The following is a 21,226-nucleotide window of genomic DNA, read 5'->3' as shown; positions in this document are numbered from 1 at the left end:
AGAGAGCTCTGGCTTCTCGCCCTCTTCTTACTGGGGCACCAGTCCCATCGTGGGGCCCCACCCTCCAGACCTCATCCAAACCTACTTACTTGTAACCTAGACGTCCTCCCTCCAAATCCCGTCGTGTTGGGGGATGGAGAGGGCACAGACATTCAGTCCATAACCTCAGCGACAAGTCCGGAGGCTTCATCTGGGGACCCTCAGCAAGGGAACGTGTAGGATGGACCTAACTCTTCTACTCTCGAGGAACGTCATCCTTGCCGGGGATTTAAGATCCAAACACCTAACCGGTCAGAGATGGCAGGCAGAGGGATTCTGCTAATTATCTGTTGCCGTGTAACAAACTACCACTAACCCCGTCACTTGAACCACACATGTCCATTATCTCACAGTGCCGTGGGTCCCACGCCCAGGTGTGGCTCAGCTAGGTCCCCGGTCGGGGTCTCCCGGGCTGCATTCCCTTCCGGAGCTCGGGTCCTCTTCTCCGCTCACGTGGGGCCGCAGTCTAGTTACTTGCGGTTGTAGGACTGAGGTCCCTGTTCTTGCTGGCTGCCCCCTAGGGCTGCTCTCGCCTCCTAGAAGCCCCCCACAGTTACCATGTGATCCGTCCAGCGCCCTCTGGCAACATGGCAGCTGACTTCTTCAAGGCCAGCAGGGGAATCTCGCTGTAGTCTCGTCCGAGGGAGTCTTACGTAGTTAACACATTCACAGAAGTGACATCCCATCACCTTTTCCGTATTCTGTTTGCTAGAAGGAAGTCTCAGAAGGTTTCACCCACATTTGCAGGATTAAACAGGGGTATAACTCACTGGGGGTCACCTTAGGATGTGTCCTCACAGGTTTCTAGGCCTCTCTACCTGGAATTCTACTCCTTCCCCGCTCCATCCCACCCATTTAGCTAACCCATCCTTCCAGTCTCAGCTTAGATATGGACTTTGACGTTCTCCATTGAACCCCGCCTGAAAAACACTCCCCCCAAACCAAGTCAAGCTCCCTCCTCTCTACCTCAGTCCCACCGTGACCCTTGACGTGCTCTCGTGCCATCTTGGCATTGCCTGTTGCCTTCTCTACGATCCCCAGTAGAGAATGTAGACTTAATTGTGTGTTTTTCTTTACAGTGCCCTTACTAAGAGCTCAGTCAGTGGTCTGTCAAGTGCTAAAAATCTGTGAGGGATGGAGCGAGGAAATTCCCCATTTAGCCCCCCGGGGGGAAACTTTCTAGATAAGACGGTTCAAGTGGAGTTCTTGGCAACACAATATGAATCTGCTCTGACAATTTTCAATCACAAACATCCTGCATTCTCGATCAACTGATGTATTCCCCCTGTGCTGCTGCCTTATACAGTGGAGTAACAGCAGAGATCGTGATGTCTCACATAATACCTCTTGGAGCTCTCAAGGACCCATCCGACTTCACCTACAATTACATTATGAAAAGCAGGCCCAAGCAAGGCTTGGGGCCAGGCATAGCCCAGGGGACGCACAGACACAATGACAGGGGCATTGCCCTCCAGGTTACTGCGTTGCTGGGAGAGAAGACATGCATGTCCAAACGATAAGCCATATGGTATCATCGCCCCTAGGAATAAAGACACAGCTTCTTCAGGAGAGGGCTCCCCGTGGACTGAAGTGCTCAGGGAAGCATTCCAGAGGAGGAGATCTTTAAAGGGAAGTTACATCTTAATTGGCGACACATTGGAAGTAGAAGTAGGACGGAAGCGTGACCGTTCACAGAAACACTGGGAAGTAAATGTAAACATTAGAGCGTTGCAATTGTGTCCACTAAATAGCTTTGACCTTGACCAGTGCTTGACTTAATTATACACCAGTATGTGTTTTGGTTGTTGTTGCTGCCAGGTCTTTGTATTGAAAGCCTTGAAACTAATGACCATCTGGGTCTTCTGGTAAAGAAATTTCCATCGTACGTGACAGGGAAAGTGGGGGACAGTATTGTAGTCAGCAAAGTAAATGTGGCACCAGGTCTGAATTAGTTGGCTTACATAAAACACATTTAGTTCTTGGAAGGCAAGGATTCATATCGGCTGGGGAAGTGTTCATACTAAAGGTGAGAGTCCCGCCTGAACCCCCCGGTGAACAGCCCGTGCGGGGGATTCCCAGGTGTGTCCCCACCGAGAGGCTGAGGGGAGGGTGACCTGGTTTGGATTTCGCTGCCTTGTGATTCTGACACGTTTCAGTTCTCTGACCACTTGGACTACATTGCCAGACCTTTTCCCCTTTATTCCTTGGTAATAGAGCCCGCAAGAGGTATTTTTATAGACATCTTACTAGAATCCTCCTTAGGCTCTCGAGCTATGAGGATAAGGATGAAAAAAAAAAGCCACAGGAGCTTGTTCATATATGAGTCGAGTTCAGCTGAGCAGTCCCTGGAGTGGGCACTGCCCTTTCCTAAGCCGCTTGACAGGGCCTGGCGAGGGCAGCACGTCTGTTCATAGCAGCCGGGTCGTGCCGACTCCATCTTGGCCGCATCCCAGGAAGGCGGGGACGTGACAGCAGGTCACTACTGCGCCGGGAAAAGTGATGTGACTTTCTGTGTGTCGTTGCAGAAATTCAGACTGGGTGTTCTTTTTAATATTTTTTTTCTTTATATTTATGTATTTTGAGAGAGAGAAAGTGAGCATGAGCGGGAGAGCGGCAGAGAGAGAATCTCAAGCAGGCGCTACGCTGTCGGCCCAGAGCCCGACGTAGGGCTTGACCCCACGAACTGTGAGATCGAGACTTGAGTAGGACGCTTAACCAGTTGAGCCACCCAGGCGCCCTGGGGTGGACGTTCTTAATGAAGCTGAGTTGGGTCTCTAGAAGTAATTTGCTCTATTTGTTTGTCCTTGAGGTTAGTGAAAGAAAGTTTAGAAAAAGATGCGGAAGTAAATTTAGTAGGCAGAGCAGAGAGCTCTTTGTGATGGGCGCGAAACTTAACACTAAAGCAGGTATTTCTCTGGTTGTAATTCAAACCGAGGCGTTCGGTAGACTTCCGATAAGGTGTGGGACACTCTTTCCTTCATAAAACTTTCTATTTGTTCTGGAACAAATATATTGTTCATTAGAACTGACACTTGTTTCATCATAGCTTCCACACTACCATACTTCTCCAAGATTTGACTTTCTTACTTTAAAGAAAAAATTTTTTTTAATGTTTATTTATTTTTGAGAGAGAGAGAGACAGAGCACGAGCAGGGGAGGGTCAGAGAGAGGAGACACAGAATCCGAAACAGGCTCCGGGCTCTGAGCTGTCAGCACAGAGCCCGACGCGGGGCTCGAACTCACAGACCCTGAGATCGTGACCTGAGCCGAAGCCGGACGCTCAACCGACTGAACCAGCCAGGCGCCCCAACTTTCTTACTTTTTTTTTTTTTTTTTTTTTTAACGTTTATTTATTTTTGGGACAGAGAGAGACAGAGCATGAACGGGGGAGGGGCAGAGAGAGAGGGAGACACAGAATCAGAAGCAGGCTCCAGGCTCTGAGCCATCAGCCCAGAACCCGACGCGGGGCTCGAACTCACGGGCCGTGAGATCGTGACCTGAGCTGAAGTTGGTTGCTCAACCGACTGAGCCACCCAGGTGCCCCCCCGACTTTCTTACTTTTAAATGCTCATCAAAGCAACAGCATTAGAGGAAGATCTTTCATATTGAAAAAAATAGTCTCAAAGAAGTTAACATCTCAAAGAAGTTAAAATACTTAAAGTCCAGTCTTGATGAAAACTACTTCTAATCCATGGTTTTGATAAACAGATTCCTATTTCCGAAAACTTTTTATTATTAAAAAAAATAAGCTGGGGTGCCTGGGTGGCTCAGTCAGTTAAGTGTCTGACTTCGACACAGATCATGATCTCATAGTTCATGAGTTTGAGCCCTGAATTGGGCTTGGTGCTGACAGCTCAGAGCCTGAAGCCTGCTTCAGATTCTCTCAGTCTCTCTCTCTCTCTCTGCCCCTCCCCAACTGATGCTCTGTTTCTCAAAAATAAAAATGTTAAAAATAAATAAATAAGCTTTATACTTGTAGCTTCTGTCCTTTTTTTTTTTTCTTTTGACAAAGATGTAGTCTCTTCATGCATCAACCGAGCGTATCATTGCAATTATAGGAAGAGGGTTCCGTGAAACACTTTTCTAGGAGAATTGTTTGTGGTAGAGTTTTGCCAAGTGCTCGGGAATCCAGAGTGGGAGTAAGTAAAGCTTCTGTGAGTCACGTGGTGGTAGGAATCTTTATTTGCTTTTTTGCCCACATGTCAGAAGAGACAGACCAGAGAGAGTCTGGGGAAATGTGCTATTAAGAAAACATAATGCATCATAATAGGCCAGAATGACTCACCGGCGCATAAATCAAAACATCATGAGAGAGAGTGTCATTTAGCCCCCTGCCCACCGCCACCAAAATGTTTCCACACTGTTGATAGAGGAGCATAAAAACGTGGCACCTAGTTTTTCTAGGGAATGATTCAGAATTTCTTATGCATGCAGTAATTCTGAAATTACACAATTAGAAGCTACCTTGATTGAGGGAGGGTCTTAATATTTTCACATCTTTTCAAATCGTGGGAATTCTGATACAATCCCAGTAATTAGATACGCTTCCCTTATGTCATAAGCGTGGGATTCAGGTGTCTGTTCCCAGATACAGGCCAGCCAATAGCTACGATCTTTGTAGTCTCAATTCTGGTATTCTTGTGATGGCCAAACTGAGACGGGGTGGAAATGGTGCCATTCTAATTTCAAACTCAGTCTTCAATTTTTTTAAATAAAGCTATTTATTTATTTGTTAAGTTTCTTTCTTTTGAGACAGCTAGTGCGAGCAGAGGAGGGGCAGAGAGATGGGGAGAGAGAATCCCAAGCAGGCTCCATGCTGCCAGCACAGAGCCCAATGCAGGGCTCGAATCCACGAACCATGAGATCGTGACCTGAGCCAAAGTTGGATGCTTAGCCAACTGAACCACCCAGGCGCCCCTCTTTCCTTTTTTTAACACAGCGTGTCTCTCTAGATTTCTTGTGACTTACACTTCGTGTAGGACTGGTGCTAGTTCATGAACTATTTGTCCCATGATGAGATAAGTGATTATAAACTTTAATGGCAACTTCATAGTCCGTTATGACTATTGAATCTAATAATAACCCCCCAAAATGGGACTTTTCCGTATTTTTGCTTTTTCTTTCTAATAACATATTTTTACTATATTTTACAAATGTCTTAGTACATGACAGAGGGAAAGTTGACAAAACAAAGCAGCCCTTCCCCAAGGGGAGTTGGAAAAGCACTGGAGTTTGAGTTCTAGAATGCACGGCTGTGTGTTTGGAGCAAACTTATGGAGAGAGAAGAAAGCCTTACCTCCCCAAGAGATGTCTGACCCAGAAAGAATCTCCTTTTACCAGCCATGTTCTTTGCTTCTGATGTGTCACTTTCCCTCGGGCAGGTCTTCCTCCGAGAATCCCTGGAGCAAAAACTGGAGAAGCGGCGGGAGGAGGAAGTTACGAGGGCAGCCATGGTGATCCGGGCCCACATCTTGGGCTACTTAGCACGGTAAGGGGAGGGGAGAGGCCATCAAGCGCCAAGAGGAGGGCTTCCATACTATGTGTCCCCGGGCGGGGCAGCCCCTGTCATTTGCTTTCATTTACAGTAGACCTGGATGGAGGTTAGGACCAGGCTATGGAGAGTCTCGGGTCAGTGCTCGTAACTAGCGATGCCAGATGCCCAGTTGGCTTGACCTGGACAGAAAGTAGGAAAGGGGCCTCCTGGTATCTCCATTAGAGCCATGGCAGGAGAGGACAGTGCTGAGATATTTAAATCGTTTACCCAGTTCCTCTGTATCGTGTATGGAAGCTGCGGGCAGTCTGGTTGTTTGGACTTTGCTGTTATCTCATCGCGTCCACAGAGGCCCACTCTCCAGTGTTTGCCCAGCGAGGCAGCTTCTGGTCTGGTGCACTTGAGTTCTGTCCATCTCTGCGGACCTGAGCGCCACATGAAACCCCATGCCGTGACATTTTCTGAAGGACAAAACCATCCTGCTGTGGCATTTTACCACCCCCTCCCCCTGCCCCCATCATGGGAACAGGAGACCATATCAAATCTCTTTTGGTCCTGTTTACAACCCAACTTCTGCCAAGACCATTCAGAGTCAGCATTAGGGGTTATGGGTTTATTTAGCCAAGACAATGATAGGGTTCTTACTTTAGCTTTGTTTGTTATTATTCTTTTGTTTTTCTTCTGTTTTGTCCAAAGGGGCCTCCTGTTCACTCCCGTCTCTATAATGAGACTTTCCAAATAGGCCCTGTTCTTTTGTCTTGTAGCATTAACGTAAACTCCTCTGGAGAGCTCGGAGCCTCGTTACCTCAACAATTCTGTTGTGCTGCTCTGTGTTCATTTTCAGGAAGCAATACAGAAAGGTCCTTTATTGCGTGGTGACCATACAGAAGAATTACAGAGCGTTCCTTCTGAGGAAGAGATTTTTGCACCTGAAAAAAGCAGCCATAGTTTTGCAGAAGCAACTCCGAGGTCAGATCGCTCGGAGAGTTTACAGACAGCTGCTGGCGGAAAAACGGGAGGAGGAAGAAAAGAGGAAACGGGAGGAAGAGGAACAGAGGAAACGGGAGGAAGAGGAGAGGTATGGTAGCTTTCTTGCTCGGATGAGGAGGGCGCCTTTTGAGTTTTAAAGTCAATATCTATTCTTGCAGCAAGAATTCCCAGTGGATGCTGCAGAACCATCTATTTGAAACATTACCTCTTGGCGGCTTGGGGATAAAATTCCTTGGTAGCATTGACAGCTGACTTCTGTGCGTTCTTACTCATGCACAGAGTGAGTAATTTACCAAAGGATAAGGGTCCCATCCTTCATTCTTTTTAAGTTGTCTTGAGCAAAGCATTTTTTTTAAAAAGTTGGCTCTCTCTGAAAAGTGCTTCTAGGATGTTTTCTCTGCTTCGGTTTATTTTCACATTTTTTTTTTTTTTTTTTTTTTTACTGTTTTTAGAGAAAGAGAGAGGGCTCGAAGAGAAGCAGAGCTCCGCGCCCAACAGGTAAAGAGTGCCACGACCATGCGGCCTCTCGTCTACCCGTTTCCTTCCCGCGTCAAACACTCTGAATCAAGAATTTGAAGCTAAAATAAAGTATAAAGCTACAAGAAGAATTTTAAAGGAGATCTTTATGATGCAACCCATTACAACCGACTATAAAGACTGTATTAGTTTGCTAGTCCTGCCATAACAAAATACCACAGCCTATGTGGATTCGACAACAGATATGGTTGTTTCACGATCGTGAAGGCTAGACACCCAAGAGGAAGTTATCAGCAGATTAGGTTTTTTCTGAGGCCTCTCTCCTTGGCTTGCACATGGCCACCTTCTCCCTGTGTCCTCCTGAGGTCTTAAACGTTCGTGTGCTTGCATCCCTGGTGTCTCGGTGTGTCCCAGTCTCCTCTTCCTATAAGGACACCAGTCGTTGGGTGACAGTCACCTCCTCATGGCCTTGTTCTAACTCCGTCACTTCTCTAAAAGCCCTTTCTCGGGGGCGGCCGGGGGGCTCAGTGAGTTAAGCGACAGACTCTTGATTTCTGCTCAGGTCATGATCTTGCTCTTGGTGAGATCGAGTTCTGCGTGGGGCTCCGGGCGGAGAGCATGGAGCCTGCCTGGGATTCCCTCTCCCTCTCTCTTTGTCCCTCCCCTGTGCGTGCCTCTCCCTCTCTCTTTGTCCCTCCCCCGTGCGTGCCCTCGGGCGCGCCCTCGGGCGCTCTCTCTCTCTTTCTCTCTCTCTCAAAATAAACTTTAGAAATAAAAGCCCTGTCTCCAAATACACATTCTGAGGTACCGAAGATGAGGTTTCAGGGCATCAGCTTGGAGGGGGCGGCGCACACACACAGTCTTCCCCTAACACCCACCTCTCCTCGCGCTTCTCGACTGCAAAGGAGGGAACGACGCTTGCCCTCCTCGCAGTGACCCTGGCTGACCTCTTCCCTCTTCTTCGGCCCAGGAGGAAGCCGCGAGGAAGCGGCAAGAACTGGAAGCCTTGCAGAAGAGTCAGAGGGAGGCCGAGCTGCGCCGTGACCTGGAGAAGCAGAAAGAAAACAAGCAGGTGGAGGAGATCCTCCGGCTGGAGAAGGAGATCGAGGACCTGCAGCGCATGAAGGAGCGGCAGGAGCTGTCCTTGACCGAGGCCTCCCTGCAGAAGCTGCAGCAGCTGCGGGACCAGGAGCTCAAGAGGCTGGAGGACGAGGCGTGCCGGGCGGCGCAGGAGTTCCTGGAGTCGCTCAACTTCGACGAGATCGACGAGTGCGTCCGCAACATCGAGCGCTCCCTGTCGGTGGGCAGCGAGTTCTCGGGCGAGCCGGCGGCGCCCGCGGAGAGCGCGTGCGCAGAGAAGCCCAGCTTCAACTTCAGCCAGCCCTACCCGGAGGAGGAGGTGGACGAGGGCTTCGAGGCGGACGACGACGCCTTCAAGGATTCGCCCAACCCCAGCGAGCGCGGCCACTCGGACCAGCGGACCAGCGGCATCCGCACCAGCGACGAGTCCTCGGAGGAGGACCCCTACATGAACGACACGGTGGTGCCCACGAGCCCCAGCGCGGACAGCACGGTGCTCCTCGCCCCGTCGGAGCGCGGCTCGTCCGGAGGGGAGCCCACCTACTGCTTGCCCCAGAACGGTGGGGGCCTCCCCTCCCCGGACGGCGACTACGACTACGACCAGGACGACTACGAGGACGGCGCCATCACCTCGGGCAGCAGCGTGACCTTCTCCAACTCGTACGGCAGCCAGTGGTCCCCGGACTACCGGTGCTCCGTGGGCACCTACAACAGCTCCGGGGCCTACCGCTTTAGCTCGGAAGGGGCGCAGTCCTCGGTGAGCGCGGACCACGGTGGGGGTGGGGGGGTGGGGAGGGGGGGTCTGCAGTCCACACCCTGGGTGCCCCCTCTCCTGGAAGGACGAGCCAAGATTTCCAAGGCAGGCTCTTGAAGATGCTCCCCAAACCCCCTTCTCTTGCCGAAAGCAGTGGCATCAGCAAATGGAACTTTGAGGTGCCTGTTGTAGGTCGAACAGAGCCCGGAATTGCAATTTTGCGTTTTGCCCCGAGCCTAAGGAAACTGGCATTGTCCGTGGAAACTTGAGCCGGGTCTGTCCTAGCTTCCCAGCAGGTTGGGAAATACGACCCGCTCGGAATTAGAGCTAGAATTGCCAAGGGCATCCTGGAGAAGCGGCCCTTGCCGTAGCTTCACGGTCCACCCCACGGGATGTTCTACCCTGTGCGGGTTGTAAGGGAGGACCGTTTAGTGCTTATACGGGCTCTTTCCAACTTGTGGGTTTATTTATAGTTTACTCTAATTTTCCCCATTGACTGCGCATTAAATACCCCCTTGATTTTCTAAGACTTGAAGATATTTTTATCATAGTAATTTAAAGGGAATTAACTCTTGGATGGTTTGATTAAAATTATACCCTTGAACAGCAGTGTTTTTAGAACAGCCTTTGGATTCAAGTCTGTCTCGCATTTTATGTATCCATTGGGTGGGCCATTCGACCTTAAAAGTCAGTATTTGGAGATTCTTTTGATGACCACCGGTGTTGTAATGGTATGCATCCACGTGTTGCCTCTTTGTCGGTTTCTGTTTTGTTCAATGTCAATCGATGGCTGGGCATTTTTGTTGCTTTTTCTGTTTTGCTCACCACTGGCTCTCTCTCTCTCCTCCTTGTCCAGTTTGAAGATAGCGAAGAGGACTTTGATTCTCGGTTTGATACAGACGATGAACTTTCTTACCGGCGGGACTCTGTGTATAGCTGTGTCACCCTGCCTTACTTCCACAGCTTTCTGTACATGAAAGGTATGACCTGTGTCACCAGGGTGTCAGGGTTGGGGGTGGGGCCTTATCGCTTGGGCTGATTGAGGGGCACCAGGAACATCAGTCTCCGTTCCCCCTACCCCTTACCTGATGTTAGGTCCTCTTAGGTGAGTGAAGGGTGCCCTGGTGCCATGACATGGGTGACGTGATCATGCCATGGAGAGCTGCTTTGACGCTCCACGGTTGGTGCACAGTGTTAGGACAGAGGGTGCAGCCCCTGCCACCATATTCCATCCCTCGCTCCTCTCTCTTGCCTCCCCATCTCATTTCTGTGCTCTTTTCCTTCCTTCCTACATCTCCCCTCCCCTGCCCCCAATTTTTCTCTCTTACACACGCGTGTCCACACACACACGTGCTTCTGCAGGAGTTGGTATAGCCCATTGTAATGATACACTACACTTTTCCCTCCCATACCAGTGTCCAAGAACCCAGAAGGGTTTCCTGCATATCCATGGGGGAACAGTAAAAATTTGAGAGAATGGTGCACCTTGCCTTGACTGCTTATGACACCTGCTGTCTGCCCCATCCTTCATGATGAGGATTTTGGTTGTATGTGTTGAGTATTAAATTTTGAATGCGCTGAGCTGACCCTTCATACTTAAGGACTTCGGGGGCGCCTGGGTGGCGCAGTGGGTTAAGTGTGGGACTCTTGATTTAGGCTCAGGTCACGATCTCTTGGTCCTAGAGTTCAAGCCCCGCATCAGGCTGTGTGCTGGCAGAGCAGAGCCTGCTTGGAATCCTCTCTCTCTCTCTCTCTCTCAAAATTAATACAGAAACTTAAAAAAATAAAATACTTAAGGACTTGGAAGCATTCTACTTTCGGAAAAGGACTTAATTAGAACCTTATAGTCCTACCTTATTCCTGTTGTCAACTCTGACTTCTGAATCGGTGACAGGGAGTGTGAGAAGTCACCGTCATCACCATGTTTTGGTAGGAGTTTCACTTGGATCACTGAAGGAAGGGACTGCCTGGTTTCCCACATGCCCCTCGACTGGACGCGGGAAGGGGTCTGGGTCTTGGGGAGGAGGCAGGGAAGGATAAGAACCGCTGTCTGCCGGATGGCACCCTTCACTCCGCCCTGCCTTTTCTTTCCCTTCCCCGTTTCGTGGTCAGCGAGTGCGTCTTCTCTGACTCTTCGCTTTCTTTTCTGCGGCTGTCTTTCTTCATTTGCTTTGCCTTTCCTTCTTTTCTCCTCCATGGAAAAGTTTTTTCTTCTGTTTTCCCTTTCCCTGTTCCTTCTGTTCTTTGCTTCTCTCCTCTTCTACTGACATATTTCTTTTTTCATATCATTTGTCCTCCTCAGTATTTTTTCTTTTCTTCACTTAAGTTTTTCTTTTAATTTGATTTCTTTTTTTTTTTTTTTTTGCTACTTCCGTCCCCATCTTCAACATCAGTCTAGTTACTAACATCAGTTACTCACTTTTCAAATTTCTGCTGTGCTCAGCCCCAGATCCCCAAGGCGCTCATGGAAACCCCACCAGGTTTAGTTTAGGGACCATCTTCCTATTGCCTGGAGTCACTGGTTAGTGGAAATTTTTATGGTTGTGCTGAATGAAAAAGATTGAAAAATCCTAACCAGGCAATCAAGTGTTCATTGGAATAACCAATGAAGGAAAAAAATTAACCGCAAATCAGAACCTAATCTAATAAGTATCGAATCAGCATTCTGAGATTTTCTTGTATAAGGAAAAAAAAAGATTTTGTCATACATTTCGAATAAATATAAGCTTTTTATTATTAATATATTTCCCCTGCCCCTAATTAATCTAGTTCCCTAAATGAGGTTTAAAAATTCCCTATAAGTCACTCTTACTTAAAATATATGACATTGGCTTATTGCATAATTGTCTGATTAAAGCAAATGAGATTAGGGAAAAGTAAAGCTATATTCAAAGCATCAAAATTGTAAGATTAAACAATGAGGGGTGCCTGGGTGGCTCAGTCGGTTGAGCATCCAACTTCAGCTCAGGTCATGATCTCAACAGTTCATGGGTTTGAGCCCCATATCAGGCTCTGTGCTGACAGCTCAGAGCCTAGAACTTGCTTCAGATTCTGTTGTCTCTCTCTCTCTGCCCCTCACTTGTGTTCGTTTTCTCTCTCTCTCTCTCTCTTTCTCGAAAATAAACATTTTTAAAAAAAGATTAAAGCATTAAAAGCTCAAGAAGGTAAGCAAGTAAATTTTTGGCAAACTCCTCTTAATAAAACAAATTATATAAATGAATCACCTTTTAAAAAAAATTTTTTTTAATGTTTTTATTTATTTTTGAGAGAGAGAGAGACAGAGACAGAAAACTAGTAAGGGAGGGGCAGAGAGAGAGGGAGACACAGAATCCAAAGCAGGCTCCAGGCTCCGAGCTGTCAGCACAGAGCCCAATGAGAGGCTCGAACTCAAGAACTGTGAGACCATGACCTGAGCCGAAGTCGGACACTCAACCGACTGAGCCACCCAGGCGCCCCTAAATGCATCACCTTTTAATCTTTGATACATCATCATTTAATCTTTAATAAGGCGCTTACAAATTTGCGACCAAAAGTTTCAGAGAAACCAATTATAAAGAAAATCTGACCGTCAGACTATATTTTATGAGCATCAGTGAGTTTTCACCAGCCCGATAGTCTGCTAAAGGCGTTTGCAGTTAGGAGAAGAATAGCATTGATCATATTCTCTCCATGATGAAGTATGGAGAGAGCACCCAGAGTTGGAGTGGGGCCCGTTCAGAACATAGGAGCAGCAGAGGAAATAATAATGACTGAACAACCTTTATCATTTAAGAACATTTTTTTAACTTTAGTGTGATTAACATACAATGTAATCTTGGTTTCTGGCGTACGACAAAATGATTCCCCAGCAGTTCTGTTACTCCGTGCTTATCACAGTAAGTTGCAGCCCGTCTGTCATCGTACAGTGTTTTCCGCCTTTATCGCTCACAGACAATAAGATAATAGAAGAACTTTGTCCTACAGTTTCCTCCGGGCTTGTTTTGAGAAACCCAGATTAAAGCCACAAACCAGAAAGCAAAAGTCTAATTCCGGTAGCCCTTTGCGAGTTCGTAGTTTGTGAAGGAAACCGCTCTGGAGCAGGGTGTGGTCACAGACTTCACAGCTAGGTGAGCACGAAATGCTTTAGGTTTAAGAAGGCATCGGTGTGTGCGACAAAAACAGGTCCCTCTGCACACCAAACGAGGACCAGTGTCGTCCTGGCTTCATTTGTTCCAGGGTGAGGTTTACGTCTGTAGTCATTGAAGCAAATCGTTGAAGAAGTTAATCTGAGAAGGTCTGTTTTTGTTTTTTTTTTCAATATATGAAATTTATTGTCACATTGGTTTCCATACAACACCCAGTGCTCATCCCAAAAGGTGCCCTCCTCAATGCCCATCACCCATGCTCCCCTCCCTCCCACCCCCCATCAACCCTCAGTTTGTTCTCAGTTTTTAAGAGGCTCTTATGCTTTGGCTCTCTCCCACTCTAACCTCTTTTTTTTTTTTTTCCTTCCCCTCCCCCATGGGTTTCTGTTAAGTTTCTCAGGATCCACATAAGAGGGAAAACATATGGTATCTGTCTTTCTCTGTATGGCTTATTTCACTTAGCATCACACTCTCCAGTTCCATCCACGTTGCTACAAAGGGCCATATTTCGTTCTTTCTCATTGCCATGTAGTACTCCATCGTGTATGTAAACCACAATTTCTTTATCCATTCATCAGTTGATGGACATTTAGGCTCTTTCCATAATTTGGCTATTGTTGAGAGTGCTGCTATAAACATTGGGGTACAAGTGCCCCTATGCATCAGTACTCCTGTATCCCTTGGGTAAATTCCTAGCAGTGCTATTGCTGGGTCATAGGGTAGGTCTATTTTTAATTTTCTGAGGAACCTTGCACTGTTGGTGGGAATGCAAATTGGTACAGCCACTCTGGAAAACAGTGTGGAGTTTCCTCAGAAGGTCTGTTTTCAAGTTATATGCGATTTATAAAAGAAAGCATTTTCTTTATTTCTTCTTTCAGTATCCATGTTCAGGGGTGCCTTATTTTTATTACTGGCTGGTCAAAATAAAAATAAAAAACCTGTCACTTTATAATACATTAATGAAGTAGATTAGTTGGTGGATTTGTTAAGAGATTTTTGATTAATGGTGGTTAAGATGTCATCTTTGAGTGTCCTTGGGAAATCTAGAATACTGAGGTCTATTTTGATAGCATGAGAAGGGAGGGGCGGAGAGAGGGAATCCCAAGCAGGCTCCACACAAAGCCTGACTCCAGCCCACAAACCAGAAGATCGTGACCTGAGCCTAAACCAAGAGTCAGCCGCCCCACCCACTGGAGCTGCTCAGGCAACCCAGGAAATCTGGAATACTAAGATAAAATTATTCTGCTAGAAAAAAGATTCGAACTTTTTTTTAAGATTTTATTTTTAAGTGATCGCTACAGCCAGTGTGGGGGCTCGAACTCAGATCAGGAGTCGCATGCCTCACCGACTGAGCCAGCCCAGACGCCCTTTAGAAATACTTTTTATCTTGTGAAAGATAAATGTATTCTGTCTGCCTTCTCTTAACCAAAAATATTTCTAGTAAATAAGTTACAGCAAAGTTCTCATGTTTTTGCTTTTTTCCTTTTAAAAAAAATGTTTAAGGTTTATTTTTCAGTAAGTGAGAGAGATGGAGTGTGAGTGGGGGAGGGGCAAAGAGAGACAGAGACGCAGAATCCAAAGCAGGCTTCAGGCTCCGAGCTGTCAGTACAGGGCCTGACACAGGGCTGATCTCATGAACCATGAGATCATGACCTGAGCCAAAGTCAGCTTCGCCTGACTCTTAACCGACTGAGCCACCCAGGCGCCCCTGAATTCTCATTTTTAAGGCCCAGTCACAACTGTTTCATGTTCTAAATCTTCTACGTTTTACATATAAACCGTGTTCAGATGATGCTTTTCTTTGAAAAGAATATGTTTACCCGAAAAGGTCCTATTTTATTTTCCTGTGTAAGTTTTCAGTCTTGATCCCCACATTGACCAAATAAGGAATGTGTAAACTTTTGACACCATTTAAAAATGACACCATTTTAAAAATTAAAATTTTTTTTTTTTTTTTTTAAATTTTTTTTCAACGTTTTTTATTTATTTTTGGGACAGAGAGAGACAGAGCATGAACGGGGGAGGGGCAGAGAGAGAGGGAGACACAGAATCGGAAACAGGCTCCAGGCTCCGAGCCATCAGCCCAGAGCCCGACGCGGGGCTCGAACTCACGGACCGCGAGATCGTGACCTGGCTGAAGTCGGACGCTTAACCGACTGCGCCACCCAGGCGCCCCAAAATTAAAAAAATTTTTAATGTTTATTTATCTTGAGAGAAAGACAGAGCACGAGTCAGGGGAAGGGCAGAGAGGGCAACAGAATTTGAAGCAGGCTGAGCAATCTGAGCAATTGAATTTGAGCAACCTGAGCCGTCGGCACGGAGCCCGACGTGGGGCTCCAACTCCCTGACGGCGAGATCATGACCTGAGCCGAAGTGGGACGCTCAACCGACTGAGCCACCCAGGCGCCCCTCTTTGACATCATTTTAAATTAATTTCTCCTTTCTGGGGCATTTGAGATCTGCATGATCCATACATACAGAAATGCTTCTCACACCATGGCCCTTGACTCGTGCCGGGGGTTAGAGTGTCAGCTCGTTGTTTGCCTTTCTGATAGCCCCTCACCAGGATTTCCCAGCTGAGTAGGAAGTGCTCCGGACATAAGGAAGGGACAGCGTTCCCGTGTGATCCAACCAAGCTAGTGTAACGTCTCCCCCTCCGCCTCCTGAACACAAGCCAGCGGCACCGAGGCTTCGTTGAGGGGCGTCCGGGGGTGGGTCGGTGGGGTGAGGTGAAGGGGAGGCAGAACCTCGAAACCCGCTGAACTTGTCATCCAATTTGATCGACTTTTCTTGCACCCCTCCCCACCCACTCTGGGGGCCGCAGGTGGCTTAATGAACTCCTGGAAACGTCGCTGGTGCGTGCTCAAGGACGAAACCTTCCTGTGGTTCCGCTCTAAGCAGGAGGCCCTCAAGCAAGGCTGGCTCCACAAAAAAGGCGGCGGCTCCTCGACACTGTCCAGGAGGAACTGGAAGAAGCGCTGGTTTGTCCTCCGCCAGTCCAAGCTGATGTACTTTGAAAACGACAGTGAGGAGAAGCTCAAGGGCACCTTGGAAGTCCGCACGGCAAAGTATGTCGATGGACTGTGCAGGTGGCCCCGGTGGGTGGCGCTCTGGGGCTGCTGGACCGTGGGTGTCGCTTCCTCCAAAGCCACCGGTCCGCGGGCTGGAGTAGGGGTTGAGTGCACCCCAGTCATTCACTTCAGTGGACCGGATTGTTAGGAAACCGGGGAAGTGACTTCGTGAGCAGTTCGCTTTCTGTGGGCACGTTCAGACATCCGGCTGTCGTTTATAAGATGCTTATAAGATGCCAGCCGGGCCTGCAGCTGGCTGTCGGAAATGTGATTGGTCGTATGCAGGAAGCCTGGGAATCTTGAACAACTGGTTAAGAATCTTTTTATTGGTCCACAGACCACTTCTAGTCCTTTTATATAAGCAGATTGCTAAATTGGAGACAGACTGCCAATCTGGAGTGTTTGGGTTTTGTGCTTTATTTTTAGAGGTATCATTGACCTACGTTAGTTTCAGACGTACACCATAGCCACTCCACGTGTCTATTGCAAAACAATTACCACGGTGAGACTAAACCATCCATCACCGTCACCGTCCATAGTTATAAATTTTGTTTTCTGCTGTTGGGTACTTTTAAGATCTACTCAACAACTTTCATATATGCGACACAGTATTATCAACTAGTCACCAAGCCGTATGTGACATCCCCAGGACTTATTTTGTACCCGGGAGATTGTACCTTTTCACTACCTACCTTCTTTCTTTCCCTTCCCTTCCCTTCCCTTCCCTTCCCTTCCCTTCCCTTCCCTTCCCTTCCCCTCTCCTCCCCTCTCCCCTCCCCCCTCCCCCCTCCCCCCTCCCCTCCCCTCTCCCCTCCCCCCTCCCCTCTTCTCTTCCCTTTACTCTCCTCTCCTCTCCTCTCCTCTCCTCTCCTCTCCTCTCTTCTCTTTTTGATTACCTTTCACTCATAGAGGTGTTTTTTGGAATGAATTTTTTTGTCTTTTACTAACGTGGGATATACCAGCCATCTTCATTCCCAGCAATGACAGGAACAGAGCTAGGCTTTGAATCCAACAAACCCCCTTTTTCTGCCCCCACCCCCCGCCCTGTATAGAACCAAATTACTGGACTAGTGGACTATTATTTAGTTAAAAATTCAGGAAGTTGGACTTAGCGGCAACTGGGTAGCTTGATACATATTTAGAAAATAAGTAAAATAAGCTTCGAGAGATGAGATTAACTCCTGAAATCACGAGACCTGAAATTAGCATTTTGTTTCCAACCAGCACTGGCAACTCTTGAACTTTTTTTATTGAAAAGTGGGAGGTTAAACAGGGAAAGCGTTTTGTGCATTTAATTTTAAGGGCAAACAATGAAGTGCAGACAGCAGAGTATTAGACTTTCCAGGCTTCCCCCATGGGGTTTGTTAGGAGCCCAGGCTCCAGAACAAGAGTGAGTGTGTACGATCGGGAGTCTAAACCCTACAAGAAATTTTCATAGCACGACACAGCTCTGTGCCTCTGCCTCTCAGCTCTGTGTATTTGTTCTTCCTCCTGATTCACCCCACAGAAGGCTCACCCACGAACGCCAGGAGGCTCAGAGGAGGAGGGCAGAGAGAGAATTTCAGTGGTGGAAATTGATGTATATTCCTCATGCACCTGACTCTGTGCTGCTTGATAAAGCCCCGTTTCCAGGTGCTTTGTGAGAATTCCAGAGTTAAGGAGATGTTAGCTATCATGTGGTCATTTCTGTCCTATTCTGTAGAGGAAGGACATTAAATTCTTTTCGCCACATTAAGATTTTTTGTTGAGATTAATTAAAATGTTTCATTTTATTAAAGATTTCAATCCTATGCAGGAGTAGGTGGGAGAATATAATGAAGTGCCTGTGGTCATTCCCCAGCTTTCAGCAGAGACCCTCCCTCCCCCGCCCCAGGGCCGAAGTGTTGCACTCATAACCCCACCCTGCACTCCTTCCCTTAGGAGCTGTTCTGTAAAGCATACATCATGTAATTTTATCTCTAAATAGTTCAGTAGACACTTAAAGGTTAAGACTCTCAATGCAGAATCACACTATACCAGTTAAAAAATAACTCTTTAATCATCCAAACTCCAGTCATTGTTCAAATTTATCCAGTTGTCTTGTAAATGGAGGCGATAGTGCTCTCGTTGGTTCGGGCTGGTTTATTTCTTCAAATCAGAATTCAAACAAGGTCTGTAATTTTTAACTAATTGACCCATCTCTCAAGTCTTTGGCAGTTTATACAACATTCCCCTCCATCGTTTTCTTCACTCACTCGCTGTCACTGATGATGCCACCACATTTATCCTACGGAGTTTCCAGATGATGTGTACTGTGACCCTGACAATATCATCACTCACTCATCTCCGGGGAAGCTTTTTACGAGTGTGGGTCCCTGCCCTCCCCCTGCCCCCGCCAGAGAGCACCCACCTGGGTTTTCTGAAAGTTTCCCAGGATTCGGATAGGCCACTGTGGTTCAGACGCACAGCCTTACGACTAGATCCGTGTCCCCTCTCATTTTACATAGAAGATTGCTGAGTTCCCGAGAGGCAAAGTGGCTGGTCCAGTATGACACGGTCTGGACACTTCCCTGGAGCCCTGCTCGAGAGGCCCCTCTAACCAGACGCTTGGCTGGTGGCTGCCCATGTATCACCTCTCGCCTCCTGCTCAGCAAGGGCAGGAGTTCTCGCTATCTTGACTTTTAAAAATATTTTATCTTGTGTGATTCCAGCTGTAAGGTATTTATTTTTTCTAAGTAGCAAGCCTGTTGAGTTTTGTAGATGTGGAATCCGTGTTTTACTGTGAAGAGTGGTGCTACTTGGGTTGGCAAAGCAAGCTGGCTTTACCCCCAGGACCCTTCTTCATCAAATATTTTACCATCTCTGGGCCCATCTCAACACCTGCTTGTATTTCATCCTGATCTTGTTAACCTGCTCCATCGATTTCAAACCTCTAATGTTGTGCAGGGCATGCTGGGATGAGATCGGGATGGCATGGGGATCCAGAAACACCCAAATCCTCTGAGCCCCCAATGGAAATAATGTGCCCTTACCAGGTCACACGTGTTGGCCAAGGCCTTAAACCGCAGCAGGAAGCCATGAGGAATTAGGAAGGAGCTCAAGACCAGTCCCCTCATCGGGGGTCCTTCCCTTGTAGAGCAGTGAGAGGGGCCAAGGGAAGGTGCGGGCCAAGAAGGGGACTCCTGCCCCAAGCCTTCTAGGGTCTCGGCAGGGACGCGTCTTGGGCAGGCCAGAGTGAGGAGACAGACTCCTCCCTGGAAGTGTCCAGGAGGCGCCTAGCCCTGGCCCCGGCCTCAGCCTTCCTCTCTCAGGAGCAGAGAGGATCCCCGGCCCCCCCGCCGGAGGCCACAAGGTCGGGCTGAAGTAGGCGTTTGATTTTTCGGTTACAGTTTCCAACTCAGCCATCTGTTTGGTGAAATTGCTTTGCTCGCTTCCTCTTAAGGATCCCATAGCCCTGATTTGCATCTGATGCTTGTGTTACTTTGCAGAGAGATCATAGATAACACCAGCAAAGAGAACGGGATTGACATCATCATGGCCGATAGGACCTTCCACCTGATTGCGGAATCCCCCGAAGATGCCAGGTGAGACACTGCTGTTGACCGCATGTGAACTACATCTTGACTCCCCTACAGGCCTGGGCGCCACACAGTTCAGTGTTTACCCTGCCGGCTCTGAAAAGATTTTTAGTGGATTTTCGAGTTGGGCTTGTCTGTTAGGATGGTTGAAGAACCGCGTCATGAGATTGACGTTCTTGTCCCCTGGGGTATCTTTCACCGGGCTAAGGTGCCCAAGTTACCACACACAGTCGAGGATTTCCAGCTTCGAATGCCACTAGAGCCCTTGGTATCTTGGCTCAGGCTTTTATTGTCCCCGGCAGCGTGTGTCAACCGTGCACCTACACGGAGGCGAAAGCCCACCCTTTGGAAGCTTCTGAGCTTCGAAAGGGAACAGCTTGTGTTTGCCTAAGGAGTGAGAAGGCAGGCGCTCTCACCACTGGGCGTTTCAATAATTGATAGCACTGTGGCATTGAGAGAGTTTTGAAGGTCTTCACGTTGAAAAATTCAATAGGGTAGAAGAGATAGTCAACACTTAGAATTACTATATTTCAGGCAATGTGGTGACATGCTTCACGTGTATTATTACACATCGTTACCCTTGAACACATTTTGCGGAGTAGGAGACTCAGGTAAGAGAAAGGGCAGTATAATCTGTGAAGTAATAGAAGTTCATTCTACTGAACAGACGCATTATGTTTCTTAAGGAGCTTGAATGTTTGAGTTCCAAGGATAGTGTGGCGTCCGTTGGCTGGGTCTAACTTTTCTGGGCCTCAGGTTTCCATCCTAGTGCTGGAGAGACGTGGAAAAAGTCAAGGAGAAGGGCTGTGTGCTCCCAGCGCGATGCATCACAGGGTCACACGGTGGATGAGATATGGTCAGACGTCTGTCTGTCCCCTTGTGTTTTGTGAGCCACAAGGTTACGTTGGAGGGATCTGTTGGCTCCTCTGAGCAATGCCAGAGAGGACCCTCCGCCTATGTTCTTTACTTTTCACCTCAGAAATCATTAGGATCTTCTAATGAATTCTCCTTGCCTTTCGCTACCCCTTGCCCTTTGAATGTTTGAGTTGATACAACGCCATGGTAGTCACAGCAAGGGCAAAGAAAATAATCCTTCCCGTGGGAACACACTAAAAACCCTGCTTGGATCCATAAATTATGACACAAACTGGAAAAACCAAGCAAACCTGGAATTACAGCCCCCTCGTTCCATCTGGGACTCCTAGAGACCACTTGTGGTCGTTTGCAGTCCCAGGAAGGCCCACAGTTCTCGGCTGAATTACAGGCCCCGCGTTTGGCAGCCGTCCTCTCTGCTTTGTGCCGTAACGAGCCTGCGAAATTTAACACTGGGGATCTGTTAACTGAGGACTTGTTCCCCTGACCAGCAGAATGTGGTTTTTAAAAGTTCCTTTTCGGATTGAGTTAAATAAACTTGATTCATGAGGAGAAATTTGTAAATTTAAGAGTATCACCTGAACAGATCGAAAGCATAGCAAATTTTATTTTCTGTGTGTGTGTGTGTGTGTGTGTGTGTGTGTGTGTGTGTGTGATCCCATGTGGCCTACATCTGGAATGTATGTATTTTTTAGCGTCTGATCTGGGAAATTGTTGAGCTTCATAAAGCAATAAGTGAAGTCTTAAGTCTTGCCTTTGAGTTCACCAGA

The 21,226-nt window shown here is 47.7% G+C and overlaps 1 protein-coding gene across 4 annotated transcripts in view; it reads left to right on the top strand.

Moving 5' to 3' along the window:
* The window catches only part of MYO10 (myosin X), a 229,358-nt gene that overhangs the window by 188,405 nt on the left and 19,727 nt on the right, over nucleotides 1-21,226 (top strand). For all 4 annotated transcript variants that reach the window (XM_078444495.2, XM_078444497.2, XM_078444491.2 and 1 more), the window contains 7 exons: nucleotides 5,421-5,527; nucleotides 6,375-6,608; nucleotides 6,973-7,018; nucleotides 7,968-8,834; nucleotides 9,688-9,811; nucleotides 15,780-16,023; nucleotides 19,494-19,589. In XM_078444495.2, coding sequence (XP_078300621.2) covers nucleotides 5,421-5,527; nucleotides 6,375-6,608; nucleotides 6,973-7,018; nucleotides 7,968-8,834; nucleotides 9,688-9,811; nucleotides 15,780-16,023; nucleotides 19,494-19,589 — 1,718 coding nt within the window. The remainder of the gene's footprint in view (nucleotides 1-5,420; nucleotides 5,528-6,374; nucleotides 6,609-6,972; nucleotides 7,019-7,967; nucleotides 8,835-9,687; nucleotides 9,812-15,779; nucleotides 16,024-19,493; nucleotides 19,590-21,226) is intronic.

The sequence above is a fragment of the Panthera onca genome, chromosome A1 (assembly GCF_046562875.1).
Source record: "Panthera onca isolate mPanOnc1 chromosome A1, mPanOnc1 haplotype 2, whole genome shotgun sequence".
Classification (NCBI taxonomy): domain Eukaryota; kingdom Metazoa; phylum Chordata; class Mammalia; order Carnivora; family Felidae; genus Panthera; species Panthera onca.
The sequence above is the reverse complement of the archived record's forward strand: the minus strand, read 5'-3'. Positions and strand labels throughout refer to the sequence as shown.